Below are 13,738 nucleotides of genomic sequence, written 5' to 3' on the forward strand. Positions count from 1 at the left end.
CTTTGGAAATGAAATGGTTATAGTGTGTGTATGCAGAAGCTCAAAAACAGCATTACCAGATTGCAAAGTGAGGATTTTAATATTTCCAGAGATAATAGCTTGCTGTACACTGACTGAAAGAAGAAATACCAAGACTTTCAGGAAAACATTTAGAAAATCAATGTAATAAGTTGTACAGATCTAAAGCTAAAATGTAAAAAAACACAACCACGCATGAACACATTGTGACATTAGGAGATTTATTTCTTATAAAGGAAAGCATGCTTTACATTATGTCATGTACCTGAACATATTAGGCCGGACTCTGTCAAGTGCAACACCTATCACTATGTTGAAGATCTAATACTGTGAAAAGCAGCTGAGAAAGTGAGCGAGCAGTAAGTAAAAAAAAAAAAAAATCCACAGAAAAGAATTCCGTAGAGTGAAATACGCATCGGATATCTGAAATGGAAAGGTCTCAGATGACTGGAAATTGCAGCTACTGGCTTTAATGCAAATTTTATTGAAAAGGAGTAGAATAGCAGTTACATATAAATATTAACGTCTGCCTTCAATGGAATGTATATATATTAGCACCTGGAATATTGCCCCAGACTACACGTCAGGCTAGTTTTACACAGCCATAATATGGGCACAATTTAGCATCCACAACACCCAGAATCTCCCCCCCCCCCCCCAGATTCTATTGGTTCAGTCTAACAACCATGGGTCTAGATATTGCAGATGTAAATGGTGATTAACATGCGAAGAAACTTTCCTATGAATGTTCATTCTCTATCATTGCTCCATGTAAATATCTGGCCAATCAGATGACAAATGCTGATATAAATGCTAATTTGTCGATGAGAATAATAGAAAAAAAAGAGCAATAATAAGTAGTGAACAATCCATCATGCGGCCATTCGTTTGGGCAATTGTCTGCCTGTGTAAAAGGTCCTTAAACCAGGATCGATCGACTTGCTGTATTGTCAGTGGCGCTCATTACAGGCAGAAATCTTTGTATAAAAGGATCCTAATACAGGGGCTAACGTGTTGCTATTTGAATGCTGTAACACAGATGTTATAGGACAGTAGGGGTGGGGGAGGGGAAATATACTTAGCAAATATATATAGTAACTGTTCTAGTATAATATCCAGCCTTTATACATGGTTGCATTCTTGGGAACAGTAACATTACTCATCATCCCCAGCACATAAAAGGAGGAGGGTATTTCTGTAGTCTCCAGATGTGTCACACTGCAGGAAAAGCATAACAATTATAAGGCATGGATGAATACAGTCTTCAATGAGTTACATAGAATCCACAGAAGAGGAAACACAACTGGTTTGCATCAAGTCAGCTAGTGGTTACTTCTGCTACATTACTGCTAACACTAACAAAAACAGTTGCCATAGTTTCCCCCTTTAGGCAAAACTATAAATATTAGATCTCAAAACAGACACAAAATAGGGAACCCATTTTAACAATTTTGGTGTCAGTTTGCATATTTAAAAAATAAAAAGCAATAGTTAAAAAAAAAAAAAAAAAAAAGGACTTAAAACTGTCTCCACAGTTTTCCCAACATAAAACTCAAAAAAATTCTCTAAAAACAAAAAAAATATATATATATATATATATATATATATATATATATATATATATATATATATATATATATAATTTAATAATAATAATAAATAATAATAATCCCTAAGTGTTATCCAAGTAAAAAAAATAAATAAAAATATTTGCAAAAATTATTTTGACAGTCCAACAAATAAAGTTAGGACCATTAAACCAGCACGTGGACTAAATCACCATAGGGTAGGTCATCAGTTATAAAGTCTCAGAAAACCCCTTTAAGTTTTCAAATAACTTTAAAAAAAAAAAAAAGTCAAACAGTAAAAGAAATGGATAATATTTTACCTTAATTGCCTGGAGAAGAGATTTCCCAAAATTCTTACGGAACTCCTTCCTAACGTCAAGCAAATCAATTTCACTCCTGGAAACCATAACTCTAATCAGGGTGCAATCATCAGTGCCAGCTCCCTGCAGCGGGTGAAATGGAGACCAAAATGAATATGATCAAATGAATATACAGGGAGTACATGCTCATCAGGGGGACAATAAATGTTATTCTTTGTATAACAAAAAGTTATACAATTTTCCATTATAGGAAACAGCTTTCATAACTGCACAGCAAGAAATCCTGTATCCATCACTTAAACAGAGCAGATTTCATTTCCCTGAAAGCATACATTAGCAGTGACTACTGAATACTGCATGCAGAGGTCCTGAAAACATTTTTAAACACAGACAGATTTTTGCTGAAACCATCTTTAAACACGCCAGAGTGGTGTTACCACTTCTGCACCTTGCTACTTTCTTTATTGGCCTAACCTCATGTCATCTTATGTATTTATCCCAGGTCCTCCACAATGTGCATTCCTATTTTGTTATGTTCACATGTAATGTGCCTGGTTCACTAGCAGGTGGCAGCAAACACAGCAGATCTATACTTAGAGAGAATAGAACTTGCCATTCCATTCTAACCCCCTGTGCAGGAAGGGTGGGGCAGAAGTTTTAGTCAGCATAGCTTAGCCCCAGCTAGGGGAAGGGTGTACAGGGAAATGTCTCTGCTGAATGTGCCCACACCAGCGAGAGCACCCTAAGCTCTGCTGGCCATGGAGGCCAAAGCTTTAAGCCTCAGAAGCCAGGAGAAAAGTTCCCTGGCATAACCTAGAGTCAGACTACAAAGTGAAGTGCAGCATACAGAAGAAGCAGAGTTATACAGCCAGCCTGTCAGTACAGCAGAGTTAGAGAGAAACAGATCTAGCAGAGTGGCGGTTGCCTGCCAGTTTCATGCTAAAGCCTGCTGGAACCAAGACAAAGCCTGTAAACCATTTTGGTGAAGAAGGTTTATGCAAAGTAAAGCTGCCATTGAACTTCATCTCAAGATCTGGACTCCAGTTATTCTTCTATCCCTCAATTATTCCCCCCATTTATTGCTTTGGAGCCAAAGCCTGGGGTCCAGCCGTATCCAGGTAGGATCACCGTGACACACAATGATATTTTAGGCTGCACTATACCACTCGTCATTCCTACACTTTGGTCCAGTTAGAGGTCCCTAGGGGGAGGCGCCCGTTGCACCATCTTCCTTTGTAGACGCCTATATCTTGTTTTTTTATTATTTATTTTACTTCCTTCTATAGCGCCGACATATTCTGCAGCGCTTTACAGACATCATCACTCACTACCCCCAGTGGGGCTCACAGGCTATATTACATGCAGAAAAATCTTACCACTGGACGGCAACAAAAACAATCTTTAATACATGAAGAAACCAAAATTTTCCTATATAGACAATAAAAAAATTAAAAAAAACACACCAAGAAGGAGGCGTTGTTGGAATCTTATGAAACTTATGTCGGCCACCTCTAGCCTGCATACAATAATATATAAGGTTGGGCATGGAGGCATAAAGGTTCCTCATGGTATCCTGCGGCACATTTTCCCACAGATGTTACAGCTGGGCCTGTAAATCCTGAACGCACATAGGTGACTAAAGTTGGCGTCCCAGCTAGTCCCATAAATGCTTAATTGTCAATAAATCTGGTGACGGGGCAGTTCATTAAAGTGTTGCAATCTGTCTGAGACATTCCTGGGAAACCCTTGCTGTGTGTGATTGAGCATTATGCCACCGAAAAGTTCCACTTGGAAGCCCTGCCATGAGAGGCAACACATGTGGCCGCAGGATGTCCTGCACTATAATCTCCCCTATAAACCTGCTTCTAACAATCCTGTCTTTAGGCCTCCTGCACACGACCGTGCCGTTTTTTTGTGGTCCGCAAACCGCGGATCCGCAAAAAATGGAAGGCGCCCGTGTTGCCTTCCGCAATTTGCGGAACGGAACCTGCAATATAAATGCCTATTCTTGTCTGCAAATCGCGGACAAGAATAGGAGGACTTGTTATATTTTTTTTTGCTGTGCCGCGGAACAGAGCCACTGACACGGAGTGCTGTCCGCATCTTTTGCGGCTCCATTGAAATGAATGGGTCCGCATCCTAGCCGCCAAAACGGCAGCTCAGATGCAGACCCAAACAGCGGCTGTGTGCATGAGGCCTTAATTGTATGACTTCTCCTGAAGGTTATCAACGGTTTTTCATCCACTAACCCCATCAAACCTGTATCTTTTTTCATAACGCAACTAGCTGACCGTGAAGTGCGGTTGTTCTTGACAGTCAACTCATTTAAATCTTCTAAAGAGAGCAAGAGAGTCCCAAAAGGATTAAGAGTATACAAGGATCCGTTGCAGTATGACAATGATGAAGAATTTATGAGAGAGTGGCAAAGTTTACCTGCACAATTTTCTTTGCAAATTATGGAACTGTTCTTAAAAAGAGATAATGGTTGAATATGAAAATTAAAAGAGGAGTTGATTAAAGCAAAATCTGAATTAAAAATAAGACCGAGTCCCAGTTAGAGTTTTAAAAAACGATTAAATTAAAAATTAAAATTGTGATACAGGCGGAGGTGAAAGGATAGAAAAAAGATAAGTTCTTACATGATAAACAAAACTATGATTCCGGGAACATTTTTGACTGGAATATGAAATGAAGAAGATACAACAGGAGAAGATTTATTAGTCAGCATAGAAATGGGGGTTGGACTACAGATTCGGACTCTAGTGTATCTGACGAGATAGGTCAGGTGGGGAAAATTTGTGAAAAATTAACTGAACACCCTTTAGACGAGCTACCCATAGGGGCCGCAAGGAAAATCAAAAGGAGTCAGGAAATCTTCTCGCCAGAGGAAACAGGTATCATGGAGACATTAATGTCTTCCGTGGTAGCCGATTCTCCTGGTGGTGAGGAAAAGGTTATAAATTTGACAGGATACGAACGGACTCCAGATTGTGTCTCAGTCCTCAATCGGGGACTGGGATACAGTCTGGTTGAACAGTTTGACCCCACAATCTTTGAAATTGATTTATACAAAGCTGTTCGAAAATTTTGTGTAAAATGTTCCATGATAAAACTCAGCCGGATATAAAAAAAAAAAAAAAAAAAAAAAAAAAAAAGGAAGGTGAGATACCATTGCAATTTAACCAATTAGCCTTTAATATTAACACTCCGTTCGATGAGAGTGAGGTATGACATTTAGAGTTCCTTACTGGAGCTAACTACGATAGTTCTATTGTAACAGATATGGAACATTTTTCAGGAGGTATTGGATCCACGTTTTGCCCCCCTGTATCAGCAGGTTTTACAAGAAAACCTTGAAGATATGTCACACACGAGTGACGGGTTATCACTTGGAGGTGCTCCCACTGACAGATAACACCCAATCTGACAGAAATGAAATTAAATAAAATAAATTGTAGTGGGGCACCCTCTGTAGTAATTAAACCAGTAGAATTTAATAGTAGTACATAAAAGATAGGTAAAATCTGAATGGTAACTTATACAGTTAATATGACATTAATAATAATGTATTTTAGATTGATGGACTGTCTATGTAATTTTATAACAAAGGATCCAAAAAACTAGGTGGGATGATGGTCAACCAAACTTACATTGATGTCAAATGTCCACAATATAAAAGTTGTATCAAATACGATCGATAACCGCCAATTGTCCTCTAAAATCCGAATCACTATGCCAGGCAATCTCCAATCTTAAGCGCAATCAAGCGCTGACAATAAACAGAGCGGCGTCCCGCTCACTTGTCTACAACAGCGGCGTCCCGCTGTATCCTCCAGATAATGCGATCGCTTACTTTGACAAACTGTAACAATCTTACCGGGAGGACTTTTGTGGATTATTTTTCCCCTTCACGGTATACCTCCTGTGTAGTTGTGAGTTCCGGTCTCAAGGGCTCAGTCGTCAGGAAATCTCGCGCCAACGCTGGTTATACAAGTGGCCCCGCAATGGATGATGATTTCCTCTATATGGCAGGTATTATCTGCACGACTTGATGTTTTTTTGGATAATGGATTCCAATCCTCCTCAGGTGATCAATATATGCTCGTCTTGATTCCGATGCTAGGGGATAGTACCAAACGCGTTTCAGGGTTTAAAAGAATGACCCCTTCATCAGTGGCTAACCACTTTTTGTGCAGGAGGCACTAATGTTTATTCTGGATAATAATGTCTTCAAGTTTGGAATGAACTGGCATAGACAAAAAGTGGGCACGGCGATGGGGACTCCGGTTTCGTGCACGTTTGCGAATTTATATCTAGCGAGGCTAGAAGATAAATGTATTTTTAACACCAGTAATCCGTACTTCAAGTACATTAAATTGTTTCTCCGGTTTGTGGACGATATTTTTATAGCTTGGTCCGGAACTGAAACACTGTGCAAGGAGTTTGTACAGTACCTGAATGATAAAAATTGCATGGGGGTCTGTGTCTACGATTTCTGGACGTTTCTGTTGTGGTATGTGGTGGAGAGTTAGTCACGGAGGGGTACTGCAAGCCTACGGCGACCAACTCTCTACTACACTACGACAGTTTTCACTCCTATGCTGTGAAAAAATCTGTGCTGTACGGGCAATTTATTAGATTAAGGTGCATCCATAGCGAATTTAGCCCGATGGCCAATTTGATACGAACAGCAATTTTTAAACATTGGGATATTTTGAAGAAAGATACAGGTTTGATGGGGTCAGTGGATGAAAAACCGTTGATAACCTTCAGGAGAAGTCATACAATTAAAGACAGGATTGTTAGAAGCAGGTTTATAGGGGAGAAAAGGAGCAACTGGTTACAGGAGAGGTTGCCTAAGGGCAACTACAAATGCGGCAGTTGCTCTTTTTGTAAGTACAATTCCCAAAAGAAAGTCTTAGAGATAGGTTCAATAACTCAAATAGTAACCAGTTTCAGAAGTTGTAGAAGCACATATGTGATCTACCTATTGATGTGCGGCTGTGGCTGCTTTTACATAGGAAAAACCATTAGGTGCTTGTTCGAAAAGATTAGGGAGCACTTTAATTCCATAAGAACAGGAAAGGGCTGTCGCAGATTAATTGATCATGCTAGAGAGGCGCATGGAGGAAGCGTAGAAGCTCTTCGGTTTGCCAGAGTGGAGGTAATCCCTTCCCCACCTCAGGGTGGGATAGACCGCCTTCTCTTGCAAAAGGAAGCAAAATGGATAATACGAACGGGAGCACTAGGTCAGTTAGGTCTGAATGACCAAAATGACTTAAAATGTGTTTTTGTAATAGCGTACTTGTGTTTGTTCATTGTTTTTAATTGACCTTTAGATTTGGTGCGTTTGGTTGTTTACGGTTTCTATGACAACTGGATGCATAGTATAAGAGTTCAGCACGTAGATTCGTGCTGACGTCGTGGCCTGAGGAAATGCTACTTTTTGTGCGCAAAACAGCCGTCGCCGCTGTATGTGAAATTGGCTAACTGCAACCCAGCCGTTTTGTATATTTGATATAATGAAATAAAAAAAGAAAAGAACCAGTGGTAAGTGCTGCCTATTTCTTCGTCTTGTTTTGGAAGATTTGGACGACTGTACTTTAAGGATTGTGCACCGCTGTGACTGGTTTATAAGGAGGTATCAGGAGATACTCGTGGAGCATTCGGGTTTTCTGGAAAGTATCGGCAGTGCCACCTGTAACTATCTTGTGGATTGAATGATCGGTAACACTATAACCCCCAGATCCATAAAAATTCAACACAGCAGATTAGATTTTTTTAACATATGTATCTGAAGTCAGCAACAGGGCCAGACAAACTGCTCATGCACACAAGTGTAATCGCTCAGTGCCCATGCTGCGGACAGCAAATAGCAGTCCGCAATGCATGGGCACCAGCCGTGTGCACTCCTTTTGCGAATGTGGACCCATTGACTTGAATGCGTCCACAAACTACATGTTCTTTCTTTTTGCGGAGCGGAGGCACGGACCCGAAAGTCCACGGGGGCGATTTGTAGTTCTTCCGATCCGTGCCTCTACTCTGCAAAAGGTGAAGTTCTATCCTCGGTCGTATCTTGCAGATTGCGGCCCCATTCAAGTCAATAGGTCCACATCCACAGCACAGAGTGCACACGGCCAGTGCCCGTATATTGCAGACCGGCCGTTTACCGTCCACAATATGGGCACTGAGCACTTGCACTTGTGTGCATGAGCCCTTACACTGACGTTTTCTCAGATAATGCAATTAATAACCAGTTGTCAGGCTACCAACGCTGACCACAATCAGAATGCTTCAAATACAGGATAGACAACACTGAAATTTATTTTTTATTTTAGATGAACTTGCCTTCATTGCTTGATGGAGAGTTTCTGCAAGATAGCCAGGAACGCTTCGGACACTCTTCACTGAAAACACAAAGCATTCACTTCAGGTTTGTTTTACAGACAGGGCCCTGGGCAAAATCAAAAGTGGGGCCCTACATCTTGTAATAATGTACTAACAACACCGTTACATTCTGTTGATTCCGGCCCTCCCTCACAGATTGACACCCCATGAAGCTCCTCACACAGATCTGCACCCTCATGACCCCAGAATACACCACATGCCCCCTCCCCTCACAGCAATCAGTTCCCCTCACTCAAGGCATCTGAGAGAGTTAAAAAAAAACAAAAAACAGAAGTGTGGGCATCCTCTTAAGGCGTGCTTCCCCCCAGCGGAGATTAGGGAAAGCACCCTGTCCTGAAAATGAGCCGCAGCCTGTACTACTGTACTAGGCATCAAGGCTCATTGTTAGCACTGAACTGTGATATAGTGATTTCTATACAGAATAATGGAGCCATTTCCATTATTCTGTATAAGTTGCAATCTGATGACTGCAAGTTGTGGTCCACTTGGAGACCTAGCAAAAAAGTACTGTAATAATAAAATAAAAAATCATCCCACTTTCACCAAAATAAAAATAAACAAAATAGAAAACAACATTATGAGCATCTCCGCATGCGAAAACGCCCATACTATTAAAATATAAAAAAAAGTTAGCCTATATGGTGAAAGGCTGATTCAACGTTTTTTCGTCACTTTATCTCCCAAGAAAATTGAATAAAAACACACCCCAAAATAGTCAAAAATGACAGATCATCCTGCAAAATATAAGCCCCCACACATCTTCGTAGACATAACTATAAAAAAAAATTATGAGGGTCAGAATATCGCAATAAGAAGAAGATAATTTTCTACAAAGTGAGTCCTGATGACCCTTACTGAGGCTGGGCTTGCTGCAGTGAGCGGGCCTAAAGACATCCTGAGCAGGGGTGCTGTTAGGGTTCCCAACAAAAAATAGTGGTTAAAGTTAAAAAGATTGGCGTGGATTAATACGGGTGTTATTTGATAATATTTTACATTTTGCTTTATTTCTTTTCAATAAAATCAAACCTTTCACTGTCAGGGACACCTTGAGAATTAAATTTTAATTTTGCCTTTATTTTTTAAATGCTTCTGTGGGGATTGGAACTCGCAACCATCTACATTCAAGACATCTTTATTGCTTAATTGCTCTTGCACCGAAGTTACACTCTTCTGAGTCCAGCCCCTCTCTGGCTGCTTTCTCACTGCCTGGCCCCATCAAAGCAGTCATGGAGGGGCTGGCCACAGAAAGGAGTGGACTGTACCAAAGGCCTAATTTGCATATTAAGAACACCGGAGCTGTGATGAACCACAGCTATGTATCTATGCAAACCAATTGATAGGGAGGTTGCTGGTAACATACTTCCTTTAGGGGTCATCACACTCTGTCACCAGAAAATGACTTGTTTAAATCAGATTTTTTTTTTCTGATTTTTCCACTTCACTATTTATATTTTATAAATCTACAGTCCTGCAGTTTTTACACTGGCCATCGGGCCTAATAATAAAAACACTTTTTTTTCTGTACAAATCACTTTTCAGTAGTCATCTCATTACCCTCATAGGCAAGATTACCATGAAAGATAAGGAAAATATAGATAACACAGGATCTACCATGACACCGATTTCTGGCAGGTAAATTATCTTCCTCTATATTCTGCTGCCCTTTATATCCAGTTATAAATAAAGCTAAAAATAATTTGCAGCTTTTTTAAAATTAGATTATCCTATTAAACTCAACAAGTATACGGTGATAACTGCAATGAGGTCAGTATAAGAGTTATTTATCAATGCCCAAAAGTCTTTTTCTATAACACGGGTCCTCAAATGAAAAGGATAACAATTTGGGATAAGGAAAAATGTGCTTAGATTGTATAACATCTAATAGCCTCTTCTGGCTGCTATAAAACTGCACATACAGATGCAGCAGAGCTAAACATGATGGTTAACGCGTTAAGTAAACAATGGCAAGAATATATTAATTGACTTTTTCAATGGCTTGTGAGGAGATAACACTGTGTCATGTATTATCAGAGTACAATTTTAGCTCGGCTACATCTATAATCTGTCAGTCAATCATAGAACTACCACCGGTTTTGTGCTAGAAATACAAAATTGATGGGAAAAAAAAAAAAAAAAAAAAAAAAAATCAGGAAAATAAATCATGATATACAAGAATGTACAGCAAGGAAGAAGACAACAAAACTATAGAGAATAGATTAGATGAAAAAAAAAAAAATTCCACAAGGGGCAAGAATAGGGATCTATTTCCACAAGGGGCTCTTTAGGAAGAGTGTAGATGTCAGTCTCTTCCCAATAAATATATTTTGAGCCTCTCTTTATATAAATATAGCTGTCCTATTCGGTACTCCCGTGACATCTCTTATGTGCCCATGACTAGAATACACCACTGCATTACGCTCCAGAGTTTAGAAAATCAGACGGGGCCACTTTAACATCATTGATTTTAATGTATTTTACTAAGTTTTATTAAATGTTTTATTCAGTCAGGTGTCCATGTTTAGGTCGTTTGTGCTCATGGAAAAAAAAAACTTTAGATAAAAAGGAAAAACACCACCTAGAAGAATTTCTTGATAGCTGTTGGTAAAGGTACAGTTTAGGCGGCAGTTTTAATTTTAATACCAAAACAGTACATTAAACAAAAAAGCATTGATCCCTACCTATGGCAAGAAGAATCTTTTGAAGGTGACTAGATGTCTCTCGCCCAATGCTTTCTTCAATCTGAAATCCAGAGAGGGTCATGTACTTATCAAACACTGAAAGAAAAAGAAAAATAATTCATTGTCTCTCATGCTAAGGTTATTTATACCCTGGAGTCAGATGTTATGAAGTCAATTCATGCAAAACACTGCTAACCAGTGTCAAAGGATTATAATCATACTTGCAGACTTTTAGAAAGCAAATCCGCAATTTGCGGATCCGGAAAACATTACATTCATGTGAATGTAGCCCAATTCCAAGCACCATGGATCTCTGCTTATTATACAATATTGCATAGAAACGTGAGGGAACAGTGAAAGGGCATTGACTACTACGCCACTATACAGTTTTCCCTCCTGAGCATTTTTGCTAAGTGTTCAGTCTTGATACACGTTCACACACTGTGCAGTCTGACATTCAGCATAAACCATTCCTGTCTTCCAAATAAGAGGACTATTCTTTGTAGTCTATTGGTCAACAGGTCGTACATATGTGATTGATAAAACAGGATTGTTTGGTAAAACTACAAGAATACAAACAACATGTATAAGTATTAAGCATAGCGTAGCATGTACTATAACATTACATTAACACTGAATCATATGGTAAAATGGCTGCCTGTACATAAGATTGCATGGCTAGCTAACAGTAATAACTCCCTGAGTAACAATTACAACTAGCTGAACAGCTCTGCAACACACAATATCCCTGAAACAAAGGTAGATATCTCACCAGATATGATTTTACAAGGATGGTGGAGTTTGAGAAGGATACATGCATAGGACAGCTCTGCTGATGTGTCCTGGAGACTTCTTTCCCAGAATGCTTTGCACTCCCACAATGCAATAGTATTGTAACAGGCAAACAAAGTGTAATACAACTTAACACCACTAGATGGTGCTATAACCATACTAAACACTTCAGAATTACCCTGACCCTGGCAGAATGAACTAGAATAATTTTCTAAACCTGCTGGGCAGAACAGCGACTGTTAAGGTGATACTGGGTAATCGGTGTGGACTGTCTTCTGTGAAGATCCACTGGTATTCAGAGTTTGTGTGGCTGGCAGATTCTCTTCGATTTAATTCTTGTGTTTTACCCGTTTCACTTAATGTGTCACTAAGGTCCCTTTCAAGCCAGCATAACGAATTAGGTCCGGATGCGTTCAGTGAAACTCGCACCATTTTGCAAGTTCAGTCAGTTTTTTCTGTGATTGCGTTCATGCTTTTTCTGCGCGTGTGCAATACGTTTTTCACGAGAATGATAAAAAACTGAAGGTTTACAAGCAACATCTCTTAGCAACCATCAGTGAAAAACGCATCGCACCGCACCTGCTTGTGGATGCAATGCATTTTTCACGCAGCTCCATTCACTTCTATGGGGCCAGGGCTACGTGAAAAACGCAGAATATATAACATGCTGCTATTTTCACGCAACGCAGAAGTGATGCGTGAAAAGCAACGCTCATGTACACAGACCTATTGAAATGAATGGGTCCGGATTCAGTACGGGGGCATTGCGTTCACGTCACACATTGGAGCCGCACGGAAAACTCGCTCGTGTGAAAAGGGGACTTATGGGTTGTTTGCCATCTTAGCTCCTTTGTTCCCCTAATGCAGCCCATTTCCCTTTATGCCTCTAGATCAGGGGTGCACAACGTTTCCTGGTTGGGGGCCACATTGCCAGACTGAACCAATGACGAGGGCCGCAATTAAAATTTAAAGCTGTATTAACAACTGAAATATTGTACTTATGGCATATTGAACACACATTATATACCATTAATGTCTAGTTGCACTTCTAGGACTCCCACCTATTGGGAGAAATACATGAAAAATACATGTGAGCAGCCACAAGACATAGGCATACATGTCGGTTACCAGATGGTTGGGGGCCGCACAGAATGGTATCAAGGGCCGCATGTGGCCCCCGGGCCGCAGGTTGTGCACCCCTGCTCTAGATCTTCAGAGGCAGTTGTTGGTGGGAGGGTGGGGTTCCTCACAAAAACTCAGGATTTCTCACAGTCATTCATTTGTATAGACACCTGATTAAGGAACACAAAAGTATTTAACATCACACAGGTCCATCCTCAAAAATCCCATAAGTATTCAGCTTTAAAAGGTCACAGAGTTTTCATAAAACTTTTGATGCGTCATAGAAACATCAAAAGTTTTGTTTGGTAGGGGTCAGAGTGCCTCTCGCTGCAGGGAACGGAATGGAGACTAGCCCAGCAAGGAGAGAGGGCACAGTATGTGAGCGCTTTTCTCTCCTCATTCTAGGGATTGCTCGTGTTCTTAGCACTCAGAGCCCCACCGATGAAAACTTTTGATATGTCTACATGACATCAAAAGTTTAATGAAAAGTCAGTGACCTTTTAAAGGTGGATGCATATGAAATTTTCACGGATTGAAGTGTCCTTGGGAAAATGCTCAGCTTTAAGTTGATTTGTCCTGTGAAAAGATGCAGCGTTGTTGGGGAATTTTGTGTTTTTAGGCAGTCCACATCAGAAATTAGGAAATCCCTTCCGAAGGTTCTGGAATTCTGGCAAAGGATACTATACTGTAAACATATTTAATTAAGGGCTTTTCTGTGCATTATACCCCCCCCCCCATTATTATTAAAACACTTCAATGGAAAGTATATTTAACTCTGAGGCTGTATATGGAGTGTAGCGCCATAGACTTCAATATGTTTTTAAAGGCAGAA

General features: G+C 40.0%; 1 protein-coding gene across 1 annotated transcript in view; it reads right to left on the minus strand.

The window, feature by feature from the left end:
* Positions 1–218: 218 nt before the first annotated feature.
* ANXA5 (annexin A5) overlaps positions 219–13,738 on the minus strand; it is a 57,972-nt gene continuing 44,452 nt past the window's right edge. The window contains exons 10-13 of the mRNA XM_044302039.1: positions 10,993–11,088; positions 8,255–8,313; positions 1,907–2,029; positions 219–1,236 (exon numbers count right to left, since the gene is read on the minus strand). Of these exons, the coding sequence (XP_044157974.1) occupies positions 1,174–1,236; positions 1,907–2,029; positions 8,255–8,313; positions 10,993–11,088 (341 nt within the window). The 3' untranslated portion in view covers positions 219–1,173. The remainder of the gene's footprint in view (positions 1,237–1,906; positions 2,030–8,254; positions 8,314–10,992; positions 11,089–13,738) is intronic.

This window comes from Bufo gargarizans, chromosome 1, assembly GCF_014858855.1.
Source record: "Bufo gargarizans isolate SCDJY-AF-19 chromosome 1, ASM1485885v1, whole genome shotgun sequence".
Classification (NCBI taxonomy): Eukaryota; Metazoa; Chordata; class Amphibia; order Anura; family Bufonidae; genus Bufo; species Bufo gargarizans.